The sequence below is a fragment of the Convolutriloba macropyga genome, chromosome 6, assembly GCF_964194025.1.
Source record: "Convolutriloba macropyga chromosome 6, txConMacr16.3, whole genome shotgun sequence".
NCBI lineage: Eukaryota > Metazoa > Xenacoelomorpha > Acoela > Convolutidae > Convolutriloba > Convolutriloba macropyga.
Window position 1 is genome coordinate 71,391,485 of NC_134473.1, and position 14,193 is coordinate 71,405,677.

Consider the following 14,193-nt stretch of genomic DNA (forward strand, 5'->3'; position numbering starts at 1 on the left):
GAATAAATTTTCAAAGGAAAATGACGGCGTACAGTATCTCCTGATTGCAGTTGATGTGTTAACACGTTTTCTACGAGTTCAGACAATGAAATCAAAGTCTGCTCAGGCAGCTTTTGATGCTTTTTCAAAGATGATTAATATCAAAAAACCAACATCAGTGCCCATGAAACTTTGGACAGATCAAGGGAAAGAATTCAAGGGATACTTTAGAAAACACTGTGAAGAGCTAGGAGTTGAAGTTTATAGCACTTATGGTGATTCGAAAAGTGCTATTGCAGAGCGGTTTGTGCGGACGTTGAAAAATATTTTATACAAATTTTTTGAAGAAAGTGGTTCATGTAGATATTTGGGTCATCTTCAACAATTTGTGAGGCTGATAAACGCTCGAGTCAACTCAAGCATCGGTTTAGCTCCCGCAGACGTCTCTAAGGAACATGTTAGGAGTCTTGTTCTGCAAAACAGTCCCAATGCTTACGATAAAAGACCAAATTCAGGTATGAAGAGTTATCGTACGCCACCAAAACTGTTTGGGCGAAAAAAAATGTTCAGGAAAAAACAAACTGTTCGCTTGTCTTTTCAGCGAAAGCCCTTCCAGAAAGGCTATAAACAGCGATTTACAGATGAAGTCTTTACTGTTGCAAGAGTGTCCATTCCGCGTAATCGTAGTGAACCTATAACCTATGTACTGCATGATAACAAAGGCGAAGAAATTCTGGGACGTTTCTATGCTTCTGAACTAGTTGCTTTTAAGTATGACGAAGATAGACATCGTGGCCGCCAGCAAGTAGGCTTTGCAGCTGAAGGCCTGGTTAATTGGTCATCCTAAGAAATCGTTTGTGATCGGGTTGATGGGCAACCTGCAGTTCAGTACTCATATTGATTGTCAAGCGATTCAGTTGTCAACGCCTTGCTTCACTGTCAGCGGGGGAAAGGCAAAAACTTTTTCGTTTGTAGACAGTTCTTGAATGGACGTCAATTACCATTCTAATCGCATACTTTCTTCACGAGCAAATCCTAGTTTTTATTCTGGTTCAACAAATCGTTAATACGGCAGTGGGCTGGGTTCTGCGCTGCGTCTCGGTTTGAAAAGTTTTGTGATACCACTTGCAAAGCGATACGGTCTACCCTTAGCCAAAAACTTGGTACAAAGTGCCGCTCCTGAAGTGCTAGGGATAATAGAGGGACGTACAAAACCAAAAGCTGCCCTGAAAAAAACTTTACGCGAAACGGTAAAAAAACAAATTGGAAGTGGTCGCTCGAGAAGAAAAAGAAAGAGAAGTTCAACAAAAAAGGGGCGACGACGTCTGTCATCGAAACCTAGACGGAGAACCAAAACAAAAAGAAGGACAAAATCAAAGAAAAAACGCTCCCGCTACCAGAGAAGAAAATCAAAAGGCTCCACAAGAAAAACGATCAGAAAGCGTTCCACAAGGAAAAAGCGTGTCTTGAGAACAAACCGTAGGCGTACAGCGAAAAAAAAGAAGAACTATAACAAGCAAGATTTCTTTTCCTCCATCGTCGACGCTGCGACTTAACTGATTGATTGCAATGTCTCATTCTTTCACTTATGCCGATCCCCCAGTTTCAGCAACCAGCTCAATGTTGGACCTCTTTGGTACAAGTCAAGTTTTGGTTAATTTTGTCCGCGCTTACGACGAACAAATTTTCCCGCCAACAAACTCTGATGGCCCAGTGTTGGAGTTTGAATTTCAGGCGCCACGTACGGAAATATGTGGAACTGTAGCCGATCTAAACAACATTTTACTCAAAATGGAATTATTGTTGATTAAAAAATCATCAGGCGAAGCAGCTGTTAGGAAGAAAAAAAGTGATGGCACAGACGGCGAGCCCCTACCAATTTTTGTGAATAACATCGCTAATAGTTTATGGCAAAATGTGGAAGTTTTTTTGAATGGCACCATGGTCTCCTCGTCTAGCAATTTGCACCCCTACAAGTCCATCTTAGAGGCTGACCTCAGTTACGACCTGACAACCAAGCAGAGCATAATGGCAACTCAAGGCTATAGTTTTGAACCAGATCCTTCGGATTTCAACAATTTGAAAAACGATGCTTTTTCCAGACGGCATGAAATTGTAAACTCGGGGCGTAGCTTTCACACTTATTCCACCATTTCTGACAATTTTTTGAACGGTGTTGACAAGTATTTGATACCTGGAGTTGAAGTTCGGATCAGACTGACACGTTCCTTGGACAAGTTCATTATGCTTCAGCCCGGAGGATGTTAGGATGCGAGTAGTTTCACAATCAAGGTCCTAAATGCTTCTCTATTTGTACACTTGTTGGAACTTCGAACGGAGACCTTTATTTCACTGGAGAGAGCTTTAAAGAAAAAAGCAGCTCAATATGAGTGGCAAGAGTCTCCCATTACTTCTTTTCTAATCACTACAGGCACCAGCGTTTATTACCAGGATGACTTGTTCAATAGAGCTCCAGCTTGCAAATTGGTTGTGGTCTTGGTACCAGAGAACTCTTTCACGGGAACGTACAAATCTAATCCTTTCAATTTCGAGGACTTTGATTTGAGTTCAGTGAGGGTCACACGAGAAGGATCGCAAGTAGGTGGCACACCCATTGATATCTCTAAAAGCCACGTCCGTCTCTACCATACAACAATGACGGCCTTGGGTCACTCTGTTGGCGGTAACGGAATTACTCTAGAAAACTTTGCCAATCATTTTGCGTTGGTCTTCAATCTTACAGCCGATTCCAATTTACGGGACAGCACAATCCGTCCGGAACTTACTGGTGCACGGTTGGGGATCGAATTTAAATTCAAAACACCAACCAAGCAACCCATTAGAGTCATACTTATGGCTGAACGTCGATCTGTTGCTTTGGTTAATTGCAATAGAGAAGTTATCAAAAACTCAGCAATTTACAATGGTTGACAACAGTGACATTGATCGTTTTGTCAGTATACACTCTGAGCTTAGCCTGCGTTACCTTGGCTGTTATTCTGCTGACAACTTCCCTTTCATTCAGCGAAACAAATTTGTTATTGTTAACAATCAACCATCTTGCTTTTTTGGGGAACACTGGCTTTTGATCGCAGACAGTAATGGACAACTACTTTTCTACGACTCCTTCAAAAGAGATCTTCACGAAGTTTTCCCGAGTATTTTTAAAAGACTGCAGAAACTCTACAAAAAAAATACATCTATTAAATTTGTCGAAATTCGTCCATTGTTCAAACAGCTAGCGACAAGTAAACTTTGTGCATTGTACTGTTTATACGTTGCTCACTGTATCTATTTACCGACCCGAACTTTTCCTTTTTATCTAACTGAAGAAGAGTTGCTTCAATTTGCTGCTGAAAAATTTAGTATTTCTACAATGAAAATAAATTCTTTGAAAAGTTGTTTTTTTTGCAAAACGTGTGCAAGCTATCAAAATAAGATTCATTTTTGCAATAATAGGATGGAGTTGATCCGACAGACTGAAAAAAAACTTAAAAAAAAACAAATGAATCAGTAAAATAAACAAACACGCAAACCTAAAAATTTCCAAAAAAGTTATTTAGTATGTCGAGCACCAACTCATGTTTTACTTCTGCTTCTGCCATGTTAGTCGACTATCCTAACTCGGACAATAACGCGAGTGATGTGTCTATCCCTCCGTCGCCTCAGTTGGAAATGGAGATTGGAGATGAGTTAGCACTAATGTTTGAAGACGGAAGTGCGCAAACTTCCCTGGAAGATGTGGAAGATAACGATGAGGAGGTCACTTCAATCAACCGGAGGCTCAGATTGAGACCTCGACGCCGAGGAGCGCAGTCTATTCTAGACTCCTCGTCCTCCTCCTCCTCGGACGATGATAATGGTACTCGGATGGCCTTGGAAGAAGAAGAGACGGCAAATACAAGGCCTTTAAGTTCACATCTGTTGCAGTTTTGCCATCTGCTCCGAATGTATGGATGTCCAAGAGACGGAGAAAGACAGGCTTTAACTCAAGCCTTGGTTTTCCTTGGGCGTCATGCAGGAGGATATGATGACAGCAATGACGGCTTGCTGAATGAAGCCGCCAGAGTGTTGGAAGAAACAGTATTTCTCTCGTCGCCTGAGTCACCTGGTGAGGTGTCAAATCAGGCACTCGAAAATACCGGGGTATCCGATGATCCACCTCCCACATATGAAGAAAGTGAGGCCGCTGAAATACGGTTCCTTTCTCCACATGCTCCCAACAGAAATGCTTCACCCAACACGAGGAGAAGAAACAGAGAAGAGAGAGACAGGGTGAGCTTAAATAGTTTTCAATGCATTTTGATCCTGACTAATGTTGTTGATGTCTTGGGAAAAGCTGATGCGGGCAGTTCTAGTAAAGAATTCCTTGTTTACTTTGTTTTTTGTTTTTTACAGCAAACGGTTGATCAGTTCCGCAGCATCTTGAGGCAGGCAGATGATCTCACCGGCCTTGAAGTTGAGCAGGCTGAAGAAATTGGTGACGACGAAGCCCCGTCACAATTGCTGCGTCGCCTTGAACGGGCTGAAACCCTAAACAACAACAGCCTCATAAAACACGTACACCATATAGGTGGAATTATGAGGAGGTTGCAGCTCCGTGTCAGTGACCCAGCTACTTTTTATCGGATGCTGCGGGAGGGGAATCTAAATTTTAAAGAACTTCGTGTGCGGCAGTATCTGTCAATTCGGGCTACATGTGAGATGTACCCAAGATTGCTGAGCGTGACAGGCTTTCAAAACTCCTCAAGTCTTTTGACGGGATATAAGAAATTGCAGAAAGCCTGCCATGAAGAGTGGGGGAGTTAAAGGCGGCTACTAGTTGATAGTCATGCAAACCCTGTCCAGCGAGTGCGGGCGAACTGGTTTGCTGACTATCATTAGTTGAGCTGACCAAAAATAAACTCGAGTCTTAGTCGTACAAGCCCTGTCTAGCGAGAGCAGACATTCTGGCTTGTAGACTTTGCAAAACACATCTCTTTTTATGTTAAGTATCTTTAGTTTTGTAGTTTAATTGATTTATACTCTTAAAAATTGTTTAGAGTAAATAAAATATCGAACAAACTGCCAGTTTTGAACCATGGACCCTTGGCGAGCAAGTAAGTTTTAATTAAACACGCAGCCAATTCGATATTTGCACTAAGATGTCTAAACTTGTTGTCGTTGGTGCGTCAAATATTGAAAAAGATTATGAGTTGTGCTGGTGTCAAAATGTGGACCATAAATGTATAAAGGACATTCATTTGCCTGAGTGGGTGGAAGATGTCAAATTTGTGAGCGTGCCTGGTGCTCGTGTAAATCATGAAACAAAAAGCCTCCAGTAATTTTTTCTTTGTTTTAATATGCAAAATGTTTAATTTTTGACATGTCTGTTTTTGTTTTGTATTTGTTTAGTAATCTTGTAACGGAGGCAATTACGCACGCACCAAAAGCTGTTTTAATATATTGTGATATTGTTGGAAATTCGCTGGAGTACCATAACGGTCATGAAGCGCTGGATGGAAAAAGTTGCGCAAAGGTAATAGAGGCGCTAGCGAAAAATTATACTGACATCAAATTCGTGGTGATGCACGCGCAGTGGAGAAAAAGTCTCAAGTTGGCTCAAAATGAAGAAATTGGTTACTTTAATAACATTATCCATAGAACAAGTTGTATTATTGACGTTAAAATTCGAACCAGCGCTAAATTCACACGAATTGTTGACGAGGAGACGGGGCGGAAAGAGTCAAACCTGAATGTTCACCACAGCCGTCAAACAGTGTGCTTCAATGTTGGTATTCTTATTAGGAAGGCAAAGTGAGGTTAGTAATATTTTAATTTGTTTTTTCTAAAATGAGGTGTTTCTAAAATTAGAACAATTTCATTGTCGGGTAGGCTCCGAAAACCGAGGAAGAATGCATGTGCTGATTGGGTGCCGAGTATCACCCTATCGGCATATGTATTCTTCTGCCATTTTTGGTCGGGATCACACTGTCTGATCATAGACGCACAGTTTTGAATCGTCACGCTTTCGTTTGACGGTCGCGAAATTTTGCATAGTCCCACAGGGTCGAACCGTAAACGCGTTTTGTCGAAGTTTTTTGTGGCAGTTCGCGCTAATGCGAGCTAATTCGATTCATGACCAATTTTTTTTTGGACCGTCTGATCATGGCCAATTTTTGTCTGGATCAACTGGTTCATACTTCCACCACCTCACCCTGGGATCTCTGTAGGTATGCGTAAATGAGTGTGTTAATAGGAGACAGGGTCATGGGAATGTGTATGATGACGTCACTTACCCTACGATGAAGGACATAATAGTGAACACGATGCAGTGCTGTCAAGATACTGTTGAAAACAGAAAGGTCAGATCATCTTCACTTTAAACAATGCAATAATGTACAGTATTTGAGGATGCTCTTATATCTTCAAAGGACAAAAGATCAAAGGGAATGAATTGGTGACAATGGCATTGGGTATTTTGGCACATTGGGTATTTTGCCATTGGGTGTTTTTTCATGTAACCCTTCTGCTCCATCTTTAGTACGTAACTAACATGTACGTCAGCTATCGTCATTTTGTATTTTTTACTCATAATAACGAGTTATTTACCAACGAGTTATTTAAAACTGGAAGTCACAAACGTTACTTGGATATGCTTGACACAACCCAGTGAAAGGGAACTTGATGCACTGCAATGCCATGCAAGATTTTAATAATTCTTGCATAATTTCAAATACCGAACCTCAAGAAAGAAAAAGGCTATCAAATTTTGCGTCACTGGTCTGATTCCAATTCAGGCATGATCCATAGAAATCTAACGTGGACCATTTCTTTCATTTTGCCGAAAATGGTTGCACAGTGCTTTGAAGGTCCATATGTCTTTGGTTCAATAAAAATAACCAGAGTTTTTTTTTAACATTTTAACATCCGCCTACCCATTATTACGTAGGAGAGTAGCAGAGAATTGCCCCTTCTAAACTTCACTTGCTGTTTTATTACATAACAATCAAGATTTGCACATAAGCCTAGACTGCAAATAAATTCTGAGTTGTCAATAAATTGCTCGTTTAAATTCTATTCAACAATAGCCTCCCCCCTTTGCAGTGGGGTGGGGGGGGGGGGGGATAATTGACGAAAGGATCCGAATAGCCTCCCGTCACTGCGGCTCTACAACTTTGGCCGTAGTTAGCTCTAGAACTTATTTAAGCATGCATTGACTGAACAGCTGTTCGGCGTGGTAAGTACAATTGTAATTATGTTGGTAAATACAGGTTATGAATGGTAATAACAAGCTACCAAATGGTTCTTTAGATACTTACCAAGTGAGCTTTAATCGCTCATAATGTAGTTGGAGTGGTCGTACGCATTAAACGAGAAACACAATTCTTCACAGAGAGGCGAAAATTTTTTAATCAGAAAATTGACGTGTTTCTATGTAATATTGTAGCTGGGTTTCAAAAATTGAACTTCTAGTTTTCCCTGTAAATGTAAGAAAATGCCAAAAGCTATCTTTGGCTGTAAAACACGAAATTAGTGCTCTTTTCGGTCACTATTTTCTCGAATGTCTTTTAGACGTGCTAGTCTTCGGCAGCACATATACTAAAATTGGAACGATACAGAGAAGATTAGCATGGCCCCTGCGCAAGGATGACACGCAAAATCGTGAAGCGTTCCATATTTTTCAAACTATACAAGAGATACCTGAGAATAGAATACTTTAAATGAACAGTTCAATCAAAACTAAGCAATGCATATTTGTTGGACAGAAACTTAGTTGTCAAAATCTATCACAGCTAAATTTGACATGATACATTTTAATATGACACTATAGCAAAAAAGGTCTCACCTGGATCGACAGTCAATAGAAAACATGCATCCTATTTATGTCAAAGACAAATATCCTTTTGTATCGAATTGCTAAAAACATGTTTTGAAAAAATTTATAGACTACCCATATCTAAAATTTATAAGTACTCTAACTAAAAAGTATATAGCTGTTATGGTACTCTAATGACTTTATGTTCATAAGAGGAATACTCCAAGGAGAGTACAAAAATAGTATTCTGTACATTAAAAATTGTTACTTTAAGATTAAAATGGTTGTTTATATATGAACTTCGACTTCTTCTGTATTGAATTTCTCAACTTGCGCCGTTTAGTTTAATTTTTCAAAATCAAGGGCTTGTGCTTCAGATTTGGTGTCCCGGGAAAATAGTGCCGGGTTATATCTTTATAATTCAGTGATCACTGAACATATTTGTACATTTCCAAACATTCTCGCTAAATGTCTATTGTCATATCAAAATTATTTCAGTAGAGGTAAAATGCTTCGTAAATCATGAAATTTAAGTTTTAAAAGTGGTTTTAAAAGAGTAAAAAAGATGTATTGTTTCAGAACTCCTTCGAATTATACGGTGCTGACTTCATGTTGGGTGAGGATTTGTCAGTATGGTTGCTGGAAATCAACTGCAGTCCTGCAATGGGTGCTTCTACTCAGGTCACCAAACAGTTCTGCGCAGAGGTCATGGAGGACACTCTCAAAGTTGTGATTGACAGGCGGGAAAACAAGAATGCAGACACCGGATGCTTCGAACTGGCTATCAAACAGGTCGGCATTCAATTGCTTACTTTAAATTGTATTTTTTCTAACATTTTTTAATGGTCAAGGAATCTATCTTATTATTTCAAACTTTTATAAACGTGATCACATTATACGGAACGGTTTGACGATCGTTTCTGTTTATGCCCTATTATTTGCAATTTTGTTTATGCCCTATTATTTGCAACTACAACGCGCTCGATTTCTGATTGCTGATTTCTGATTACGAGCTTTTTTTTGGCATGCTTCCTTCAAGCTTCTTCGCATTAGATTTATTTACGTTTTCTACTTGCGGAATTTTGATATCTAGACTTGTCTTTTTATTTATCTGTTCATGTGAATAGATTCTGCGTGCCTTTTTAGAATCATTGCACAATTGCTGTTTTTTACAATTGCTGTTTTTACAGTCATTGCACACGTTTGACTTAAGTTGCTCACTCACTTTTTTCCGTAGTTATATCTTGTCATATTATGATGTTCGCTTTAATTCATTTGGATTTGGCGGCTATGAAAAGGGATGCTTTTTGCTGCGTTTCAGCCTCGAGTGAAAGTGAGTAGTCCCATTCAAGCGTGAGATTTTCCTGTGTCGGCAGATCTTAATTATCATGGTTTTTCGTTTTCTCGAAAAATTTTACAAAAATAATTATTAATTGCTCTTGAACGCAGTTCATTGCAATTATTGTAAACGTGTGTGTCTTTTTTTTATGCAAATTTTTCGCTTGACAATTTTGCGCTTTTCTTCTAGAACATTCTTTGACTTCTCAAGTGACTTTTTCACGCTTTCGTTCATCATTTTTGAGTGATCTCTAGTGCGCTGAAGTAAAGCTTGTTGCTATTATAAAATTGGTTGCAGCATAGTAAAAGTAAGTGACTCGTAGCGCAGTGGTTAGAGAGGATGGCCGTGGATCGGGAAGTCAGTGGTTTGAATCCCGGTGCGTTCGAGGTTATTTGCACCATAAAGAAAAATTGATCTATACTAAAGACCATGAATTAAATTGCCTCGCCTGTCGTTCAAGAGCAAGTCTTCCAACATTTGTCGGTTTATGTCTAAATTATCACCTCAGTCTGCGACGCCAGAAATTTTCGCTTTGGTAGCGAAGTAAATTATTTCTGGCCATATGAGCATTTAATTTCAGAAGTTGAGAGTTGCTGAATAAAATTGAGGAAAAACAGAGAAATTTTTGTTTTGCAAGGCGCCACTATAAAATCTAAGGCTCTTCCTGAATATGACTAGCTTTCCATCTATCATAATGTGATGATGAGCAATGTATTTTCTTAGCTTCCCTTCCATATCAGCATTCATTCCGGTTTCTTATTCGGCACCTTTTTTCAAACTTCTAAAATCTGAAAACGATTCTGTTACAAACATCCACTTTCAGCACCTTGGGAGTTCACAAGACCTAACCCTACCCTAGTATGAAAATGTTAGGAAAACTATCATTTTAGTGCAATTGTTTTACCTATGCAGTTGGCTAAGAATGACAACGAGTAGTCCGCTACAATGAGCGCATTTTTTGAAAAAATAATCTAGGTTTTCTGCCTAGATGTGCGTTGTTGTTGTTGATACCCAAAATTGTGTGCTTTCGAGTCTTGGTTTTACATTGAAATTACCAGTTTCCTTTTCATTTTTTCAATTTAGTTTTCTTGCGATCAGTAAATTTTAGAGCTTAGTTCAGCGGAGATTTTTCCACTTATTTGCGGGACGGAAATTTTTTGTTCGAATTTGTAAATTAATCCAAATTTTTAAAAATGATTAATAAATTAACCCAAAGATTTAAAAATAATCTATAAAATAATGCAAAGATTTACAAATAATTTATAAATTAATGCAAAAATGGCAAAAAAAAGTTAAAAAATTTTATAAAAATTATTTCTTTTTTTTGCAAATGTTTATAAACTAATGTTTAAATTTTTATAAATTATCCATTATTTTTCGACAGGGGAAACCATGCATGATCATTTCCAGAGGGCAAGGGGAGTCTGTAAGACGTGTCTCCCGCGTCTTTGGGCACATATAAATATTATAAGTAGCTCAGGCTCAGCCATTAGTTCCAGAAACTGACACTCGCGACAACAGGTTAAACAATAAATGCCAGGAGAAAGCTCGATGCATGAATAGAAATTCTTGTTTGGTATCTGCTCTTTGGAGGATCATCACAGGCGTCTCCATATATATATCAATGTTAATGGGATGACTGCTGTTTCTGGATTAAGAAGTTACCGACAAGCTTCTTTTACATATGTCGTGTTCAACAAAAATGCAGTAGATCAACAGCGGTACGTCTATTGGACATTTGTAGTGTTCCGGCACGCAGGAACAGAAAAATTTGCGAGAAGCTCATATAAAGTCTCAAGTTTCCTGATATCATTGGATGCTTTGATTTGAGAATCATTGGAAGGGCCTTGATGTTGTAGAAAATTCTTGTATCGTCTGTTTTGTGAACCTGCGCTGGAGACATTGGTTTCCAGTAATCAGCGTTATAAGTTCTTATAAGATTGTGGTTTTGACCGTGCTAGACGGTCCAGTTCCTCTGGGCTCATGAACTCCTCTGTCACGATCGTTGGTCACGGGGATAGGCTCTTATCTTAACGAGCAGTTGATTCGAGCTGAGCACTTATCATTTTGAAATATGGTGCGTTGTTGATGACCGAGGTTGATGAACTATGTCACAAAGAAAGATTTGATGCCTTCTTGTGCATCAAATTGCCAAATTATGCTCCAGTACTCGTATAGAACAATCAAGATTATAGTAGCAGTAGTTGTAAAAAATTTGGGATTGCACGGGTTTATGCCACCAATGTTTCGTCCAGTTATTACAGTTTCTTCCAATTGTTACAGCTGGCACTTTTGCTAAGAAAACGCCATGTGCACTTGTTGGCTAATCAGTGATTAGATATGATGAAGTCCCAGTGTAGTTTGATCAAGGTTGATTTGGTTTTGTTATCACCAGATCTCTTGTAATTACGATTGACTATGTTGAAGCAGAAAGTGATTCTACGGAAAATTATGTCCTCTGTCCTGTTTTTGATACTCCATTTTTTAGTTATACACTTGGCCACGCCTGTGCTGCCTGGTTTCGGTCTTTTTTAACCCAGGTCGAGGTTTGGTCAAAAATAATGTAACATTAGCGGTGAAAAAAGCTTTTTTCACCGCAAAGTGCCCGCATTTTTTAGCGTTGGACGCGGTGAATTTTTGCTTTTTTTGGCGCTGAAAGTTTTTTTTGCCGCATTCTGCTAGTAGCGGCGAAAAATTTTCTTTCACCGCTTAAGCGATAAAAAAATTCACCGCTCAAAATTTTTTTTTCTCCGCATTCATCGCATTGAACGCAAATCTTACACTTATACTTAAATTCACCGCAAATCTTAACATTTTTCAGCGATTTTTAGCGGTGAGACCTGGCCGGGAATTCAAAGCTGCTGAAATTGACGTCGTAATTGTTTGATATTGATACCAAAAGAAGTGTTAGGGTAGAGTTTTTTTGTGATCTTATTTTACCCCTATTAATGCATTTCACTGCTCACGTCTATATACGCTTGCCAATTTAATTTCTCTGATCTATTCGCTGTCCAGGGTTTTGACCAAAAGGTTAGAATCGTCAATACGTAACAATTGTATGAGTCCAGTTTTATCTGCCACGTGCTGACATTCGAGGGTTTTCTTTGATGCTAAATGAAGCTTTGACTGCATTTTGCTCGAGTGTCGCAGCTGCAGTTCCATCTTAGCGTCGATCAGATAATAATTCCGAGGTCTTTTTGGTGTTTGGTTGTTTCCAATAGGGATGCGCTGAGGTTTGTCCGCAAGCTTCCTTTTATATTCATGACTTTGCTCTTCGATGTATAAAGCTCCATTAATTTTTTACTACACTATTACTCACTTGAGAGTTCCTCTGTTTATTTCTTTATAATTTTGGGTTTCAAGTCTTTCGCTAACCCATAGGTTTCAATGGTTCTGTTTGCATTTGGAAGGTAATTGATAAAGATTAGGGTGAGAGGACCTAGTATACCAACCAGCGGGACTTCACTTGACACTTGTTAAGGATTAGAATACTTTCTGCTTACATTCTGAAAAGCTGAGCCGGTGTATCATATATGATGTTTCCCTCTTACTGTAAAGGTTGTAAGTAATGGTTAAGTGACTCTGCTTGAAGTCACTGAGAACTTCTGGCGATTATCGAGAACGGCGAAGCGGTTCGAGATATCAAGTCAGAATTTCGAAGTGACTTCTGCAGAGTCACTTAACCATGCTTAAAACACGAAACGCGCACGTTTTAAAATGACGAAAGTCATCGAAATTCAACTTCTGGCTAAGTAGAAACTTCTGGCTTTTTAACTTCTTGCACTGCAGACTTTCGGCATTTTAAAATGTGCACGCGAGTGTTTTAAAATAAGATAAGAATAAGTGACGTGGCACTATGTCAAACGTTTTGGCAAAATCTAGATTCCGTTCAAACGGATCTTGATTTTGCTGCTGTCGTATTTCTTTTAAACAGAGTGAAACAAAATAAGAGCTGAATATTGGCTGATCTGTTTTACGGAAGCCATTTTGGTTACCGTTTAGCGTTTGGTGACAGTGTCCGTAAAACCGCTCTGACATTTTTCCTCAGACTTCGAAAATGCCGGAAAGATGGCTAATTGAACGATACCACTAGAAATATCTTTTCCCGTGATTCTGACGTAATTAATCATAGCAGCTTAGTTTTTGTTGTTTTGTGTTTTTTCTCACTGGACTTACTCTTGAAAAGCTCTCCGTTTTTTATATATTTTTGGTAAATATTTGGCCTTGAAGAACAGTGGATTCAGAATTGTGTTGATAATTTCTGTTTAAAGTCAAAATATGCTTTTCCATCTTCTTAATGTTAAGGGCTCTTGATGAGATAATGGTCTTCTGTTCCTTTTTGGTAATGAATTTCTTGATTAGGCGGGATGTCGACTTCGAAGTCTACAGTGGAGCCATGTTTAGTTATTTGAGGAATGTTTAACTTGACTAGGTTAAAGATCCAAGCGTACAAGGTATCAAATAGAAATCTTTCATTAATAAAGTAGTAGAGAGTGAAATGGGTTAATTATATGGTACTATTAAGGCTATCCCAGTCGGAGTTTTTGAAAGCGTACTTGGATTCAAGTGGAATAAATTTGGTGCTATTGTGAGTTTGTTGAACTATATTCACATGTTTTGCCGTTCAGATGGTATTGCGTAATGGAAGTGAGCGTGGGTGGTTGGATTGAGAAGTCAGAGAAAGGTTCAAGGACACTGTCTTTTTAGCTGCTATTCTTCATCATTGAATACTATTTGATTGATGAAATAATTTTTATCACGTCATATCAGGAGATTACTACATATTTGAAATTCGCACATTGTTTGTGACATTTTGAGGAATGAGTTTAAGTTTATCTAAGGTGTTCTGCTGAAAACCTGGTTCTGTTGGATTATATACATCTGCACCATTGTTTGTCAATTGATTGAAGCATTTTTAAGTAAACATTTGTTTTTTTTACCATCTGCTTCAAAAAATTCAGGATTTAGAAACATTTTTTGGTCATAAGTTTTCAGAATGTTGGCTTCAGTACCTGTTCTCTTTTGACAGGACTATCAAAGGTAATTAGCAGTGTTTTTGTTTAATCAAGCTTGCCTG

The 14,193-nt window shown here is 38.7% G+C and overlaps 2 protein-coding genes and 1 non-coding gene across 3 annotated transcripts in view; 2 read left to right on the forward strand and 1 right to left on the reverse strand.

Annotated features, from left to right (window-relative positions):
* The window catches only part of LOC142340586 (glutathione synthetase-like), a 494,803-nt gene that overhangs the window by 362,580 nt on the left and 118,030 nt on the right, over positions 1-14,193 (reverse strand). The gene's annotated exons all lie outside the window — the stretch shown is intronic.
* LOC142341395 (uncharacterized) overlaps positions 1-14,193 on the forward strand; it is a 128,676-nt gene that overhangs the window by 90,085 nt on the left and 24,398 nt on the right. The window contains exons 13-14 of the mRNA XM_075392322.1: positions 6,218-6,323; positions 8,357-8,569. Coding sequence (XP_075248437.1) covers positions 6,218-6,323; positions 8,357-8,569 — 319 coding nt within the window. The remainder of the gene's footprint in view (positions 1-6,217; positions 6,324-8,356; positions 8,570-14,193) is intronic.
* On the forward strand, positions 7,536-7,643 carry LOC142341876 (U6 spliceosomal RNA). The gene has a single exon (XR_012759130.1). It is a non-coding gene; the product is annotated as a U6 spliceosomal RNA (small nuclear RNA).